This window comes from Patagioenas fasciata, chromosome 5 (assembly GCF_037038585.1).
Source record: "Patagioenas fasciata isolate bPatFas1 chromosome 5, bPatFas1.hap1, whole genome shotgun sequence".
Taxonomy (NCBI): Eukaryota; Metazoa; Chordata; class Aves; order Columbiformes; family Columbidae; genus Patagioenas; species Patagioenas fasciata.
Window position 1 is genome coordinate 52,116,384 of NC_092524.1, and position 15,779 is coordinate 52,132,162.

Sequence of the window (15,779 nt, forward strand, 5' to 3'; positions counted from 1 at the left end):
CTTACACTTGCCGATGTGACTCTCATATTCCCACTGCTTTCACTCCTAGCCAGTGCAGTTGCATTTAAAAATCCTGTTCTGCTGTAATGCATTCTAAGGAAAAGGGGAAAATGCCCTGCTGAAAAAGGTAGAAAACAACAGTCAGTGCTGTGTTTCCTCTTTTCAAATTGGGAAAGGACAAATTGTACAGGGTTTGTCATGTTATTGCTTCTTCAACAATGGTAGGCTCTCTGCAGAAATCTGCGTTATTTATTTCTGTTGTTTGTTTGGGTGGATCGAAGTCCAGGACTGATCCCATTTTTGTTAAGGCTTATTTTTATTTAGTACATGTTACAGGACTTAACGTGTTAGCACATTGCTATACATCTGGGTTACTTTTTAATTACACTTAAAATATATACACTCTCACAGACCAAAGGGAGCTAAAGGCCAAAGGACCACAAGTCAGACCAATTAGAAATACATAAAGCTTTTGTATGTGTTGCTATTGGAGGTCAAAAATTTGAGAGCCAGGACACCTCCAGCATGCTGTGGCTGCTGATTGAGAGGGAACTAGTAGAAATCACCACATTTTCTCAGTGTTGCCTAGAAACAAGGGCAATAGTTGTGATATGTTTCTAAAAGTACTCATATTTGGGTGTTTTAATTATCTGCATGGTGGAAAAAATTATAGGAATAGAGAGGAGAGTATGAGAAATACATCATTTGGGTGACAGAACAGCCTACTTACTTAGTGCATGTTGAGTACCACACATTGAGAATTCAGGAACTTGAAATTCAGAATTTGGACAGTGGAACAAAAAAAGTATTTTAAAAGTATAAAAATATTAGTGTGAGCAGCTCATTAAAAATAAAAAAAAAAAAAAAGGAAAGAAAGAAAAAAGCGAGAAGTGTTTTCAGTAGCATAATCTCTGCAGTCAACAAAGCTTATTACAGCTAATGGTTACGATACCACGTAAAGGTAAGACTCTCATGCACTTACATTCTCTCTAGTATTTTCAGGTATCTGAAATGGAAAATATTGAAATCTCTGCCTCTAAAATATACTGATTTAACTATTTGTATTACATCAAAAAAGTATAAACCGAAGACCCTGAAATACAAGAAGTATGATAACTAATTTCCTGAAGTCCTTTCCCCAAATCTCTAATTTCACGTGCAATCAAAAATCTGCTTTAGAGGAAAAGAAACAAACAAACTAACAAACACACCAAACAAACAAACAAACAAACAAAAAAGGCCAAAAAAAGCCACACCAAACCCAAGCCAAACAAAACAAAACCACAAAACTGTTGATTTGGGGGCTTTCTGGACTTGTGTGTAGAGGAGTGAGAACAGATACTCTCCATGACATTGCCCTCACATCCAAGAGACATAAGCGAAAATGACAAAACGCCATCTAATTATTTTGTTTTGACAAAAAAATAAGGTATTCATGGCATCATGGTTGATGGTAATTGAAATGTCATAGAAATAGGTTCTTTATAAAAAGTAGTCAGAAAGAGACAGTCACCACAGGATGGAGGATGGACAGGTTTCCAAGACATATATTCCCTCTCCTGACCTCTCCCAGACATATTTAACACCAACTACATGTACAAATGATTTTACAGAACTGCCAAAAATGATTGCTGCAACATGGAGCAGAAGGACTAAGGCCATATCCAAATAATACTTCATACGACTAATGGGAACATCTGAAATTATAAGGGAAACCACAGGCTGACCACCAACAGCTAGGGGTTAGCAAGACATTTCAGCTGATGTGCAATAGTTGACTACTGAAAGTTTTGGGAAGCTCTTAGTAGAGCCTACACAAAGTATTGGGGTAGATAAACTACAGGGTTCATGCAGCATGAAATGTTTGTGTGACTTACTGTGAGCTTTGAAAGAGGCAGAAATAGGGAAGAAAAATTGTTCTAAAATACCATCCCCTTAATTTTGCTGTGATGTTGAACTACATGCCAACTATTTTTCCTGGCATGTAAAGAAGAGTAGTAAATTGCTTAAGAAACTGTATTTAGCCTATAATTAACAATCATTTCTAGATGGTGAAGGGGAATGTCACAACACAGCCTTGTTTGAGGTGTCTGGCTATGGAGGTGACTGCAGTACCCTGGCTGATCAGTAAGAAAAAGCTTCACACAAAAGGTTTTCCTTCAAAAATCCTCTGAGATTTCATTATAAGGAAAATAGCAACCTGCCTGACAAAAAATACAAGCCTACAGCTTCCTCAAAAAGTTAAAATCCAGCACACCAGCATGAATGCATTTATCAGTGATGGGATCAATTGCTGCTTTTCAAAAGTTTACTTTTGTGTTTCATTTTTAAGCTGCTCTTTATTTTGAAAGATACTGAGAATGGATTTCCTCAGCATAACACACTAGGAATGCTCTAGGCTCTCGATTTGTCATTTGCTCCTTTGAAATATGAGCAACCCGCCTTAAGTCACTCCCTGGCAGCCATTATTCTTCGACTTCCTGTCAAGTTACAGGGAAAAAGCTTAAATATTTAGGACACCTTTCACTATCGCGGCGAAAGTTTCGCTGAGCTGCAATGCACCGCTCGAAGAGATATCTGGGGGCCGAGCCCGAGGGGCGAGCGAGCCCCCTCAGCGCCCTCCGACTCCCCCGCACGCCAGCCCGGGGCTGGGGCTGAGGGAGCGCCCGCCCCACAGGGCGAGGCCCGGACCACGCGGCTGCGGCCTGTCCGCCCCTCGCCGCCCGCCGCCGCGTTCCCGTGGCCATGGCAACGCGTGGGGCGGCCGAGCGAGGCCGTGGCGGCCCAGGCCCAGCGCCCCGCCCCGCCCGCCGCGGGGGATGAGCAGCCGCCGCGGAGCGGAGCGCCGGTTCGCGCCGCCCCTGCGGGCCCGGCCGGGAGCATGGGGCTGAGGATGGAGAGCGGCGGCAGGCGGAGCCGAGGTGCGGGGGGCTCGGTGGCGGCTCCGCTGCTGAGCGGGATGAAGGAGAGCGGGAGGCGGCGGGACGGGGGCTGCTTGGGCGGGTTGCGCTGGAGTCCGTCCTCTGCCGGCCGTGGGGTGCCGAGCGCGGCCCCTCTCCCCGTCTTCCGCCTGGGGCTGGGGGCGGGCGGTGTCCCCCCCTTCCCCGCCGCCATGGCGGAGGCTGTCCGGGCCATGCGGCCGGCGCTGGGGGTTCGGGACTGGCTCTTTTCACAGCCGGCTGCCCTTCGCTGTGCCGCCCTGTCTGTCACGCGTGGGGAGCCGGGCCCGGGCAGTGGGGCACCTCTGCGGCCGTGAAAATAACCAGGTGCAGGCTCAGCGAGCGGGGCTTGGCTGCTGGTGCCATGGAGCGTTACACATAAAACCCCAGGAAGGTTATAATCCCCCTAGAAATGTGGCCTTGCATTGTACAGCTTACAGCCATCATCACAAACGTGTGTGTGTGTGTTCTAACGGGTGGTGCCATGGTGAATGTTTCAGGCTTTCAGTATCAGCCACTTGATTTGAGGCCTAAATTTCTGTGCCATTTGGAGTCAACTTTCTTCGTCTCCAAAACTGGTATTCATGGATTATAGTGGATTTTACCCTGTGTGTGGAACATCACTTACATAGCAATTGGATGTAGATCCAAGTTTTTTGGTTTGGTGTGATTTTAATGCAAGTTTAGTTGAAAAAACTAAAAGACTTGAAAGCTTTGAAGCTCTTATAAAGTGATGCCTTCCCCAGCTGTGGGCTGCTCTTGGGCTCTATTCGTATGGATAAAGTCAAGAGCATTTGTCATTCATGATAAAAATAGGCATAAACATGTAAAAATGTTTGCACAAGCTAACTCTGGCTCTTGGAAAATACCTAAAATATTTTTTAATGTGAACTGGATGACATGCATAACATAAAACAATGGTAGGAATTATTCAGTGCTGCACTATAATGTCAAATCACACATCGCTGCATCAGGTCAGATCCTGTGAGGTAAAGTTATGCTTTCATGTTACATCTCAGTGTCAGTTCCAGTCTTTGGAGATGGTGATGTATGTCACTCTGGAAGATGTCTGACATCAAAGTAGAGTTTTAACATGAATTCTAATACTGCATGGGAATATGAAATTCAGAACAAAAGCTAGTATCTTGTGCATCTGATTTTTTTATTCTCTCATGTAGTGTCAAGGCCATTTTATGACAAATTTATCTTTTTTCTGGCTGCTCATATTTTTGATTGTCAAAATATTTTTATGGTTAATCAGAAAATATGCTTGATTGTTGACCACAAAATTTGAATAAATAGGATATAAGGTCTGAATTTCGCTTAGGTTGCAGCAAGCTTTATGTGAATGAGTCCTGTTTTTAAAGAATTTAAAAGTAGGAAAGAATGAGTGTTATGTCTGTTTACATGGGAACCAATTTGTTTTCTGCATAGGATGTTATCACAGAGTCAGCAGTGTGTGAATGAACAGCCCCGTGTCTAGTTTCATGGACACACAGGAAGAATCCATACAGACAACAGGGATTAGCACATATAGAGATACTAGTTCCTTAAAGTGAGCTAACCTAGGAATGTGTGCCTGAGCAAACTTGGCAGAAGAGCTTGCAGACAGTTTATGAAAGAGGCAGAACTCATCATGTTTGCGGTTTCTGTATAAAACTGTCTATCCAGAACGTTAATACACAAGTGGAATATCGTATTTCATGTTGTAGTGTACTCTGTGCAGAGTTTCTTGTTCAGACCTGGCCTTGTCATTGTAAAGAAAGCACCAAAATTTTATACTTATTTTCTATCAGACTTTCTGGTTTTATGTAGTGAGAATACTGAGCAAAAATATTTTATTATATAAATATTTTTTTTAAATGTTGGACTATATGGGATTTGCATTTAGGACTTTTCAAAGTTCAAATAAGGCTGAGATTTTTCCCTGATAAAAATATTGAAGAATTAATCCTTTGTGTTTTTTCCTAATTCCAGGTATAAATCTTCAAGTTATTTACTGTAGTAATTTTAGGAGTCAGTTAATATAGTCTCAGATTTATAGTATGACCTCAAATAATCTGAATACTGTAACTCTAAACCAGCTTTGTCGTTTAAATCCAGTCTTCTGCATTGGGCTGTTTAATTCCCACAGCCAGTGACTGGCACGTAACTGAACAGCAATGAAATCGTATGCTTACTGTTAATCAATGACATGCATTTGTGTCACTTTTATGTCACAATGATGAGGAAGTCATCATCATTGCTGTATGGAGCCTGTTCTTAAGTTTAGGCAGTTTACACAGACTTCAAAGATTCTAAACCAAAATTAAATATTTCACATAATTACAGGCAACACCATCTTATTTAGATTTTCCTTGTATTGCAGGAAATCCTTGCGCTAATCCGACAGGAGCTGGAAGGGTGCTAACACACAGCAATTACTTCCAAGCTGTTTTTTTTTCTTTGTATTCCTTCATTTGCCACTTGAACAAATAGTTTTTTGAAACTCAAGCATTAGTTTGGTAAAACTAATTTGGATTTTCAGAAGTTGCCTTTGACCAGCAGGGAAGTTGGAAAATAATGTATTTGTATCTTCAAAGAGGGAAGAGCATTTAGAAGTTATATTTGAAACAGAATAGTACATTTTAACTGCAATTGCGAAATATTAATCTCCATCCTTTTTACTAAATTAAAACCTTGGCTCAGCAAATCACTTAAACCTATCCTTGATTTGACTATTAATTAGTCTGATAAGTGAGTTTTAGTCACCTTATGTGACTAATTCCATCTCCGTTCAGCAAATAATTTAAATTTGTAATAGAATTTAAGTATCTGGTTGGTCCCATGTCATCGAAGATTTCTTTCATGCTTCAAGTGAAATATGTGCTAAAGTAAACAGGATTCACGTGATTAACCCTGCTAGCTGTTTTGCTCTAGATTATATCCTGCACCTTCTCTGGAGCACAGAGGTTCAAGGTTTTGCTGCTCTCCATTCTGGGTGAGGTTGGTTGTACATTAGAGTTTTGCTAATGTATTTTTCAGTTAGAAATATGAGAGGGTGGAAGTCACAACTTGAATGGGGAGGGACTTCCTTGTAGGCACAAATTCTAATAACAATTTCTGAACTGTGATATGAGTATTGATAGTGACACATGGACCACTTACCAGTAGTATGGTCACTTCTGGAACACAAGCCCTTATACCTGCTTTCAGAAAACCAGCAACTGCTGGTGCCACTGTTAACTGTAGAGGTGCTGCCCAAGCAAATGGCAGTGGGACTAACTTAGATTCGTTTATTCTGCCTGCTAGTTGTGTCGCAAAAGGTGCTGCTGACAGACACAGCCATTTGTTTCTGCTTTTGGAGTATGAATAGAGCAATAATCTGCATCTAAATCTTCCCTTATTGTTCATGCGAAGCTTGTAGCTAGGACAGTTGTAACAAACATTTGTCAAGAATTATTTTGTCAAATATAACTCAATTATCATATTTTAAGGCTACTGTATGCTACTATTTTATTAGATTTCTTAAATTTTTCAGGCAGGTTTGACTCTGAAACTGAAGCATAATTTTGGTTAAATGGTTTTAATTTATGCAGAATACTGTTAGATTATTAGTTGTAAAGGACTGGGAGACCTAGCTCTTAGGCACTGGGAGTAGGTGGAAAGGAGAGCTTTTGTGTAATCCAGTGTAGTAAGGGTATAAATAGCGCCCATCTAATTAGTGGCTTAGAAGATTATGTATGGTGCATAAGTCAGGGAGCGATACATTGTATCATATTCATCACATTTTTCTTCTGACACAAATGATCCCGTGCAAAACTCATATGGAACATTTGTGACTTTATTTCAAAATTGGGGTATTCTAGCTTCCTGGGACTTTATTCATGAAGTTTTGTGTCACAAAATTTATAAAATAACAACTATATTTTTTCCTCTGGTGGATTCTGCCACTTCTTAATAAACTTTAAATGTGATTCTGTTAAAGCCAGTTTTGCATCTAAGACTATGTACTCTTAGAATTGATGTGAGCTTTGTTCCTATTGAAACCAGAAATGGGTCCAAGACACTTCTGTTTTGCTTGCCTGAACTGGAAAAAATACAGCTGTGACTATGAAGTGCTCAGTTTTGCCCCACTGTAACTTCCAAATAAAATGGAACACAGTGCAACCAGCTAAATCTAAAGTCATTACTCATCTCTCGTGATTGCACAGGTGCTGCAGAAAAGCAGTGGAGACTTGCCACGTTTTAACTTGGTCTGCTAAAGGAGGAGTCTGTGGGTGGGTCACTGTTCTCTGCCAGCTTTTTCCACTTCTTTCCTTTTTCCAGTTCTGCATCTTTTAGTTGATTTCACCCAGCTGTAAGAAGTAGGAGTCTTAGTGGTACAAAGGTCAGTGGCTGGGCAGGAGAAAATTCAGCCAATTAACATACATTTTTTTAAGTGAAAGTCGTTCTGTTCTGTGTGCATTTTCGGATACTCATGTAGAGGATAAGAAATAGTTACCCAAGAATAAGCAATCAGAGAAGGTTAAACTAGACAACCAGTTATAACACCTATACCACCTCAGCAGCCACAGCTGAGCAAGCAAGGGAGGTCAGAGTGAGGGAAAGAATGACCATGGAAAAGGCAACAAATTGGGGAAAGTGAAAGGAGTTCAGGGGGTATGGTAGGAAGATGTAAGCTGCATCAGTAGGAAAGGAGACTTCATTAGCAGTACTACTAATAGAGCATCCTATTTTTCTTTTTTTTTTTTTTTAAGTATATCATCATGCTAATATAAAAGAAAAATAGTTAAAAATATAAAAAATAGTTTCTTATTGAAATAAAGTTTAAATCCAGTGTGGATTTTCATAACCAGGTTAATCTCTTAATGTACTTTGAGATAGCAGTGTTTGCTCTGTGCACTTCTATGTTGTATTCATATGCACAACAATTTCCGTAGCATAAAGAGTTAATGGATGCTTCAATTTAAAAATTCTCCTAGTACCAAAACCAGAGAAACCTAGATTTCAGGTCCTAATCTCATTCCTTTAAATATGATCTTTTCAGATGTGTTAGATTAGATGCTTGAAGGAGTTTTCATCACCACTCCTAAGTCATTTAGAATTTCACAGGGGTTATTTAAACCACTTCTGTTCCTCAGGATGTGTACAGCATTAGTGCTGTAGTGTGCTGTTAGTGTGTACAGAGTTGGAAGAGTGACTTTGTAACAGCAGGCCCACTGGAAAGGTCACTGAACTAGTTGGTAGAATAAGGGTGATAGTGGTAGAGCATCCGTGACTTACGTTAAAGTCACAGCACAAACCTCCTTCCAGATGTAGTTGCTAGAATTATCCACTTGGAGAAAGATACCTCACTATTTTTGGTATAGAGCATTGAGGTATTGCAGAAGAAGAGAAGAAAAGGAGGTGGCAGTGGGAAGTGGAAGAAGGAACAACACCAAAACTTTATAAATCAGAGTAGTGGCTGGAGTGGCAAAGCATTTGTCAGCTTGGGTTGAGTAACCTTATCAGCCTCAGGGAGATCAAATCCCCAAATCTCATGCAAATGCTGCAGTTCTAGTCCATTAGAGACAGAGGTGCTTCCTACATTTCCTGCTGAGAGGAAGCCACTGTGCAGCGAGGAATACAAGAGTCCTGGAGCCACCAAAAATCAATGCATGAAAGGGTTGAGGCCTTGGAGGGGTGATGAGCATATTCTTCGGGGACAGATGGGGAGACCAGATGTCTAAATCCACCTGGGGCTGAGGGCTCTTTGAACCCAAGGTAAAGTCTATGAACTGCTCACCAGAAAACACGATGTTTGTATATCTCTACACAGTTAAGTGGAGGTTCTGTGGCTTCTAGTGCTGGATTTAGATGCCTGTATCCAATATCTCACCTAAGGTCTCTGTATTTTTTTTGTGGATTATCTTTTAAGTAACAGGTCTTGGTGGGTGAGGGTAGCCTGATTGGATTTTTTCAGTATTTTTTATTTGCTATGCCTGAAGTACAGTTTTGTTATAAATATAGTAAGTCTAATATTTGTGTTTAAAATCCTTCGTATGAGAATGGTGTAATGAAAGACCGGGCTTCTTTCCAGTATTTATTCACGTTCCAAATCTGAATGGCTTTGTAGAAAAATAATTTCCATAAATTCTGCGTATCCGTTAACAACTGGGAAACAAAGTAACAAATTGAAACTACCATTTTCCATCATTTTTGAGATTGTAAAATTAGAAATAAAGATAAGTTTTAAATGAAAAGATAATTTAAACAAAATAACTTAGAAATACATTTGGAATAATATAATTATTGCTTACCCTATATACCAGCTGGAAAGAATTCCAGAGAAAGGGTTTTTAATTTTTTTTTTCTTATTTCTTGTGTAGTGTCACACACAGGGAAGCTTACAACAAGCAAATAGAAGCAGTAATAAGGAACCGAAAGATCTAATGGATTTTTAGAAATATTTAATTTATTTGCTTTCTGTTCTTTAGGACAACACACAGCATGAGAATCCTGATTTTATATTCAGTATGTATAGGTCACTTACATCTATGAGGAAATGTATGTTTAGATCACATAGGTACATGTATCAAAGGTAGGAGTCCATTATATGTCTCAGTTTCCAAGTTTTAAATTTCTTAAATGAAATTATCTTGAAACGTTTGCGGTCCAGTTCTGGAAATATATTTACGTAGACCTTTGAATTGTGGCTGAAAGTTTTTTTTGTTGTAAGTAGTGGAAAGTGTTCATTTTAGTCAGGAAACCTAATTGCTAAAACTGCTGTAGTACTGCAAGTACTGCGATCAGTTCTGCGAAGTTTGGTTCAGACAAGTACTCCTACTCCTAAATAATGTATTATTTAAGAACCATCAAAATAAGTAGAATTTTTTTCTCTGAAAAAATTCTTGCTCTCATGCATGGTTTTGAGAAAATAGGCAAAGTAGCCAAAATGCGTACTACTTTCATGCTGCTCCCAGTCCTGCACCAATACTGGCCTAGGTTGCCCAGAGAGGTGGTCAATGCCCCATCCCTGTAGACATTCAAGTCCAGGCTGGACGGGGCTCTGAGCAACCTGATCTAGTAAAAGATGTCCCTGCTCATTGCAGGGAGGTTGGACTAGATGACCTTTGAAGGTCCCTTCCAACCCAAACTCTTCTGTGATTTTATGAATAAAGCTTCCACCACTCCTGCAGCTATCCAGGTGCTCTAATTACTGTGCTTTGTAGTTATCATCTCTTTGTGAGGTTTATATTTGGTTACTATGTAATTTGATGGAAATCTCGCCTTCTTTGAAATTCCCTTCACATATCTAAGCCTTTAATTTAAGTTTAGTTTCTGCTATTGTGCAAAAAACTTTGAAAACAGAATGAATCTAAACAAATACCTGTTTGAGTCAGAGACAACCTGAAATTATACTTGGGAAACATTTGAACGTTAATGCTTTCAGTTGTTTTGTAGAAATACTAAAATGTACCAGATATCCTCCACATAGCAAATACTCCAGTTTCTCCTCTGACATTAGCAAATGTACATCTTAATTGTAAATATTTGACACTATAAAAAGCAGGTTTGAGTTGCAGACTGAATATATAGGGAGAGTATTCCAAGTTTAATTTAGTGTAGAAATTATACATTTGATGGAATGTCCTCGTGAAACAGCCTGGGATCCTAAGAGAAGAAAGGTTTCCTCTTCTATTTTCAATAGTGCTAAGCATTATTTCTGCCAAAAATATGTCTTTGACCATTTTTCTGTGATAAATTTTCAACATGTTTTGTGAAAAAGGTGGTTTGCAGAGAGAGAGCCTCAAACAGGGTACAAAAATGTCTCAGTCCCTTTGGCATGAGCGTCACAGAGTGTAGGAGCAAGAACCGTGGGACACCATGGGATAACCATAGGAAGCCTTCAGCACAAGTTCTGCCCTTAATGGAAATTTTTTTAATTTGAAGACTCTTACATTCTTTAGTTGAAGCCATAAGAAAATGTACAGTGCACCAGGATAGAGCCCCCAAGAATCCAACTGGATACTAAAAAGAAGTTAAGCTGTTCAGCATAAAATTTTGCCTGACAAGGAAATATTCTAAACAGCAAGAAAATGTCATTTGTTAAAGGGATGAAAGTTTTCAACAGGTCCAGGTACTAAGGGTGCTGCAACCCTGGCATTTCAAGGGCATCCTAAAATCTGACCAGTTAGGAACGCTTTTAATCAAGGTCCTACACTTCCTGGAAAACCGCTCATCATTGTAATGGCCTAGGAGTTTCCTAAAGGAGTTCAGAGATACCTGTGGCAGCAGAGCAGGGAGGTGTTAACCTGCAATTAGCAGGAGTTGGGCTGCAAATCCAGCTGGTTGGATGGGAGACTGGAAGCTTCCTCGGTGGCACAGAAGTTCCAGGATGTAGGAGGAGCTGAGGTTTGGGGACATAACGCTGGGGACGTAAACACCTGCACAAAGACAAATGGTGCTGTGTTTCCAGTGCCTTTGGGACTTGTGCTAATTGGGGATTTCTGCATGGATTGGGAGTGATTTCTGTGCTGTCCATGTGTCCATAATCAAAATAGAGGAGATAGAAATATTTTAATTTCTCCCTTCCGACCATTTCTGACAGTTTTTCTGGACTATGAAATCGTGATGCTGGATGGACGGGGAAGAAAACTGACTTTTATTTTTTCTTCCACCCCACCATCCCCCAAGTGTGGTAGGGATGGATTGTAAAGGACAAAACCAGTCGACAGTCGTTTTTCCCATGGCGTTTATACGTATGCCATCTGCTGGTGATGCAAAGCAAGTGAACATCTCAAAATTGTCTGGTTTTCCCGTAGTGCTCAGCAGAGGCATCTCCAGCTGAAGACAGTAAAAGCAACAGGTTTCTGAGCGTCTCTGATCATCCTTAACTCAGAACAAAGTAATTTAGTTTACCTGAGAACGGCAGTAGTAACAATGTCTCTGCTTTTTTACAGTGCCCAGACTTATTTTTTTTATGATTCTGCCACATAAAAATGAGTTAAATGATGTGTTGTGTTAGTCTAACAGTATCACATGTGTGTCCTTCTGGAATTAGAGCCTAGCTCTGAAATACAAAAATACTGGAATATTCAGGTTATTTTGGGCAACTGTGAATGAAAACTTTCTGATGCTCAGGTGTCTGCTATAATCTAGACTCCTGGCATGTATGTGGGGTTTTTTTAATCATTAGGACAAACTTTTATCTGCTGAAATATTACAATCTAACATGCAAGTCCTCCCAAAGACTTGCATTCTCTAAACTTGTGAACATTGTACTTCAGGAAGTCATGGGTTTCAGGGTGGCTATCCAGCTAAACTGAGAACGCCACTTGTGTCTAATAGTGTACAGTGGAGGAATATAATACTTAAACAAGAAAGAAAGCAAGCTATTATTCACACAGGTTTACAGGCATTATGGAGACAGTCACTTTAATAAATTCTTACTGTATGTTTGGAATTTTAATATTATAAAAATAATTTAGCATTGTTTGCTCATATGTATGTGTAAGTCTCAAAACAAGGTTAGGAAGAACTGTACCCCAAGGAAAATTTAAAATGAGCCACTTGAAATTGATACAGATAAGCAGGAACCTTCAACTTTAAAGAGAACAGCATAAAGATAAAACAATTGCAGGACAGGGTTGAAAAGCTCTGCAGTAGTGTTCTCTTTTTTTTTTTTTTTTTTTTGTCTTTTTCCCATTGTTGCATTCTTACTGCTGATGTGGCAACTTCACAGCAAAGAATAGTGAGAGCACTATTATTGCAGACATTGCCTCTAATACTGTAAAGCTGCAGAAGCCTGTGCTATATAAAGGCTAGCTTTTCTAAGTGTGAAATCCTCACACTAATTCAAAATTGCCTGGATATTGTTTGGCTTCGTAAGACTGGGGACTGAGTTTATTGATCCAAATTTAGTGTAATTTCACAGCAGAGTCACAAAAAAGTACTCTGAAAATTTCCACATATGCTCATGATTTTAATTTTATTTATTTTCTCAAGACATGTTTTGTTGCTTCCCAAACTAGTCCTAGTCACTTGAAATTTATAAGGTCTTTTCGTAAGACCTTTGGTGGAATGATGTTAAAACTTTATTAAAGAAACTATTTGTTTTGCTGCAATCTTTGTGAATTAATAGTCAGACACTATGTTAACCATCTTGTGCAACACGCTGTTGCACTTGAAGTAGAGTTACAGAACGTAGTAGTGACATACATAATTGAAGTAATACTGCAACGGTCATCACACAGCAGTGGGAAATAGGAAAACCTGGAAAGCCAGATGCTGGGCATGCAGGATGTAAGAAGCCATGAGAGGTAGAATTAAGTGACTTTTAACATGTGTGGTGTAGCTTCTTGCCCCCCCCCCAGTCAGTCTGTAATTAAGCCAGCCTTTGTCAACCCAGCTGAAGGACACTGAGAAGAGATTCCCTGTCATCTTGGGCAGGCCCAGCTTGCTTTTCCATCTGATGTAGGGTGGGAAGCTGGAGGGGGCCAGTGAGTGTAGAGCAGAGGAGTTACTGCCCCAGAGCTGTGGTGCCTTCAATTGCTAGGAGATGCTTACGTGGCAATTGCAGATTCTTGAACTGACAGGTGAGAAGTGGGATGGGAATGAGAAGACCATATGGACCTTAATAAAAAGAATAAATTTGTAGAAATTGGCTGCACAGTTTTATAATTGATGTTAAGTAAGCGTGTTATATTTACTCCATTAAAGAAGTCCTGTTTGTTTTACTTTACATTTTAAGCAGTGTTTTGGAAACCTTAGAGGAATGCTTTATCTACACTAGTATTTGTAGTAATAGGATATCTCCTGTTAAAATTTACACTAAAAATGGTGCAGATTCTTAATTAATTCAGATGCAGATTTTTGAATCATAGGTTGTGTAACAGACAGTGGTTGTGAGCCTGGCAGTACAGCATTTATTTTCAAGGAGGAGCCTTTAATTCACATTCCTTCATTTTTTAGTTAAGTTTTGTCAGCATCTGCTCCCAGTCTATCAAACTGCCAGAAGACTGAATTCCAAACCAAATCCCTCGTGGATTAACAACAGATTTTTGAAATAGTGTCCTCATTGATACAATAATTTTCACAAAACCATAATTCCTTCAATCTACGACGCTTGCATTTTAGTATAATAGTGACCACTATCACTGTGTATGTACAGGATATTTTTCACATTAGTCATTTGATGTAATGATGGAATTCAATCAATAAAACTTTAAAAAAAATTGGGAAGTTAGCATAGGTACCAAACTGTGGCCATATTTCTGTGTAGTTTAATGAGCAATGTAAAGTTCAGAATGAAGTAATCTAGTGATTTCTTCTGCTTTTTAACTCCGTGAACCACTGCCATCATATCTTGGTGTTTAGATTGAGTTACTTAACTACAGTCTTGTACTTCAGTAATAGTATAATGTTTAAATACGCTTTTTTTCCTCTGTGAAAAAGTTCCGCTGCAGTAATTCGTGAGATCTTTGGTGAAAGATTCTCTGCTTTATCTTGTTTGCCAAAATATGAGTTTTCTTTTTTCTAATGTTTTGTTTTGACACTTTGTTACAGGGAGTGAATACCCAGCTGTTGGTATTCCCAGGTGTGGTCCAGCAAGTCCATTTAAAGGACATTTGAGTACTAAGAGTAATGGTAAGTAACACGTGCTTTTATCAAAAGGCAGACATGGTTCCTTTTACATTAATTCATTGACTTTTATGATAAAGATGTTTTTATAACTAAAACCTTTGCATTGAGCTCAATTGGTGAACTTCAATAGTACTTACATTTAATCTGTGTTACTGAAAATACTTTTGAGGAGTGAGTTTTGTATTGACTGTACTACTAGCTAGAAACAGTTAGGAAGATATCCAGATATGTATAGATGCCACCTCTATTAGCTGGAATATAGATATGGTTACTGCTTTAAAAGAACCCTTGAAGTTAAGTGTATTCCTTTACAGTCAGCAGTTTACATGGGCTCATATGTTTCTGTGCCGTACTGCCACCTCAGACACTTTTTTCAAAAGACCATGGAATTGCGAAACAGGAAGTTTCCATGGTGGCATTTTCATAGTTGAACTTCAGCCATTTCTGCAGCTGTTGATTGAGTTGATGGCTCAGTGGGGAAAAAGTAAAGGAGACAAGATGATTTCATGGGATAGTAGCAGCTAAAGAAAAATGACTGCCATTGGGCAAAGAAATTAAGCACACGGTAATTCAGTTTGTGGCTTTGAATTGCAGTTAATAAATGTTTAAAATTTTAGTATTCTTTTGCCTGCCTTTATAATGTTTAAGTATGTTTCAATTTTAACAGCTTTCTGCATTGACTCCTCCCGAAGTCTAACCAGCCAGTACCTGATCAGAGATCACATGGTGTTTCATTATAACAAAGTCCTTTCAGCCAAAGGTAAAAATGTGCATATATGAATGAACTTTCTACTCCCAAATTTAGCTCATTTTTTCAGAATAGGCTCTTATCAAGGGGGAATTAATTGGATTGTAGGAAGTGTAGTTTACATCCTGTTCCGTACTCAGACTGATGTCACCAAGGAGATATGGCTGCTACTGTGTAAGATTTTTATGTTATTGGAATGGGAAGTTTTGTATGAAAACATTTTCCTTAAATGCCACCAAAGATGCTACTTTAATTTTCAGGTACTTTATGCTGTGTTCTCTTCATTCAGCTTTTAATGAAATAATGGGTTATGAACTAATATGTTTAAATGAAAATTGTTGAGATAGTTACAATATCAAACGCACAGATTTTATTTTAGGAATGAATGCAGAACATTTTCAGTTAAACTCAGACCTCTGTGTCTTGTCTTTTTTATTTAAAAAAGTTCATTATTATTTGTTCATCTTTTGATCAATGGCACTAAG

The 15,779-nt window shown here is 39.1% G+C and overlaps 1 protein-coding gene across 1 annotated transcript in view; it reads left to right on the forward strand.

Annotated features, from left to right (window-relative positions):
• The first annotated feature begins 2,526 nt into the window (after window positions 1–2,526).
• The window catches only part of SPATA7 (spermatogenesis associated 7), a 43,467-nt gene continuing 30,214 nt past the window's right edge, over window positions 2,527–15,779 (forward strand). Inside the window, exons 1-3 of the mRNA XM_065839767.2 lie at window positions 2,527–2,921; window positions 14,469–14,549; window positions 15,214–15,306. Of these exons, the coding sequence (XP_065695839.1) occupies window positions 2,882–2,921; window positions 14,469–14,549; window positions 15,214–15,306 (214 nt within the window). The 5' untranslated portion in view covers window positions 2,527–2,881. The remainder of the gene's footprint in view (window positions 2,922–14,468; window positions 14,550–15,213; window positions 15,307–15,779) is intronic.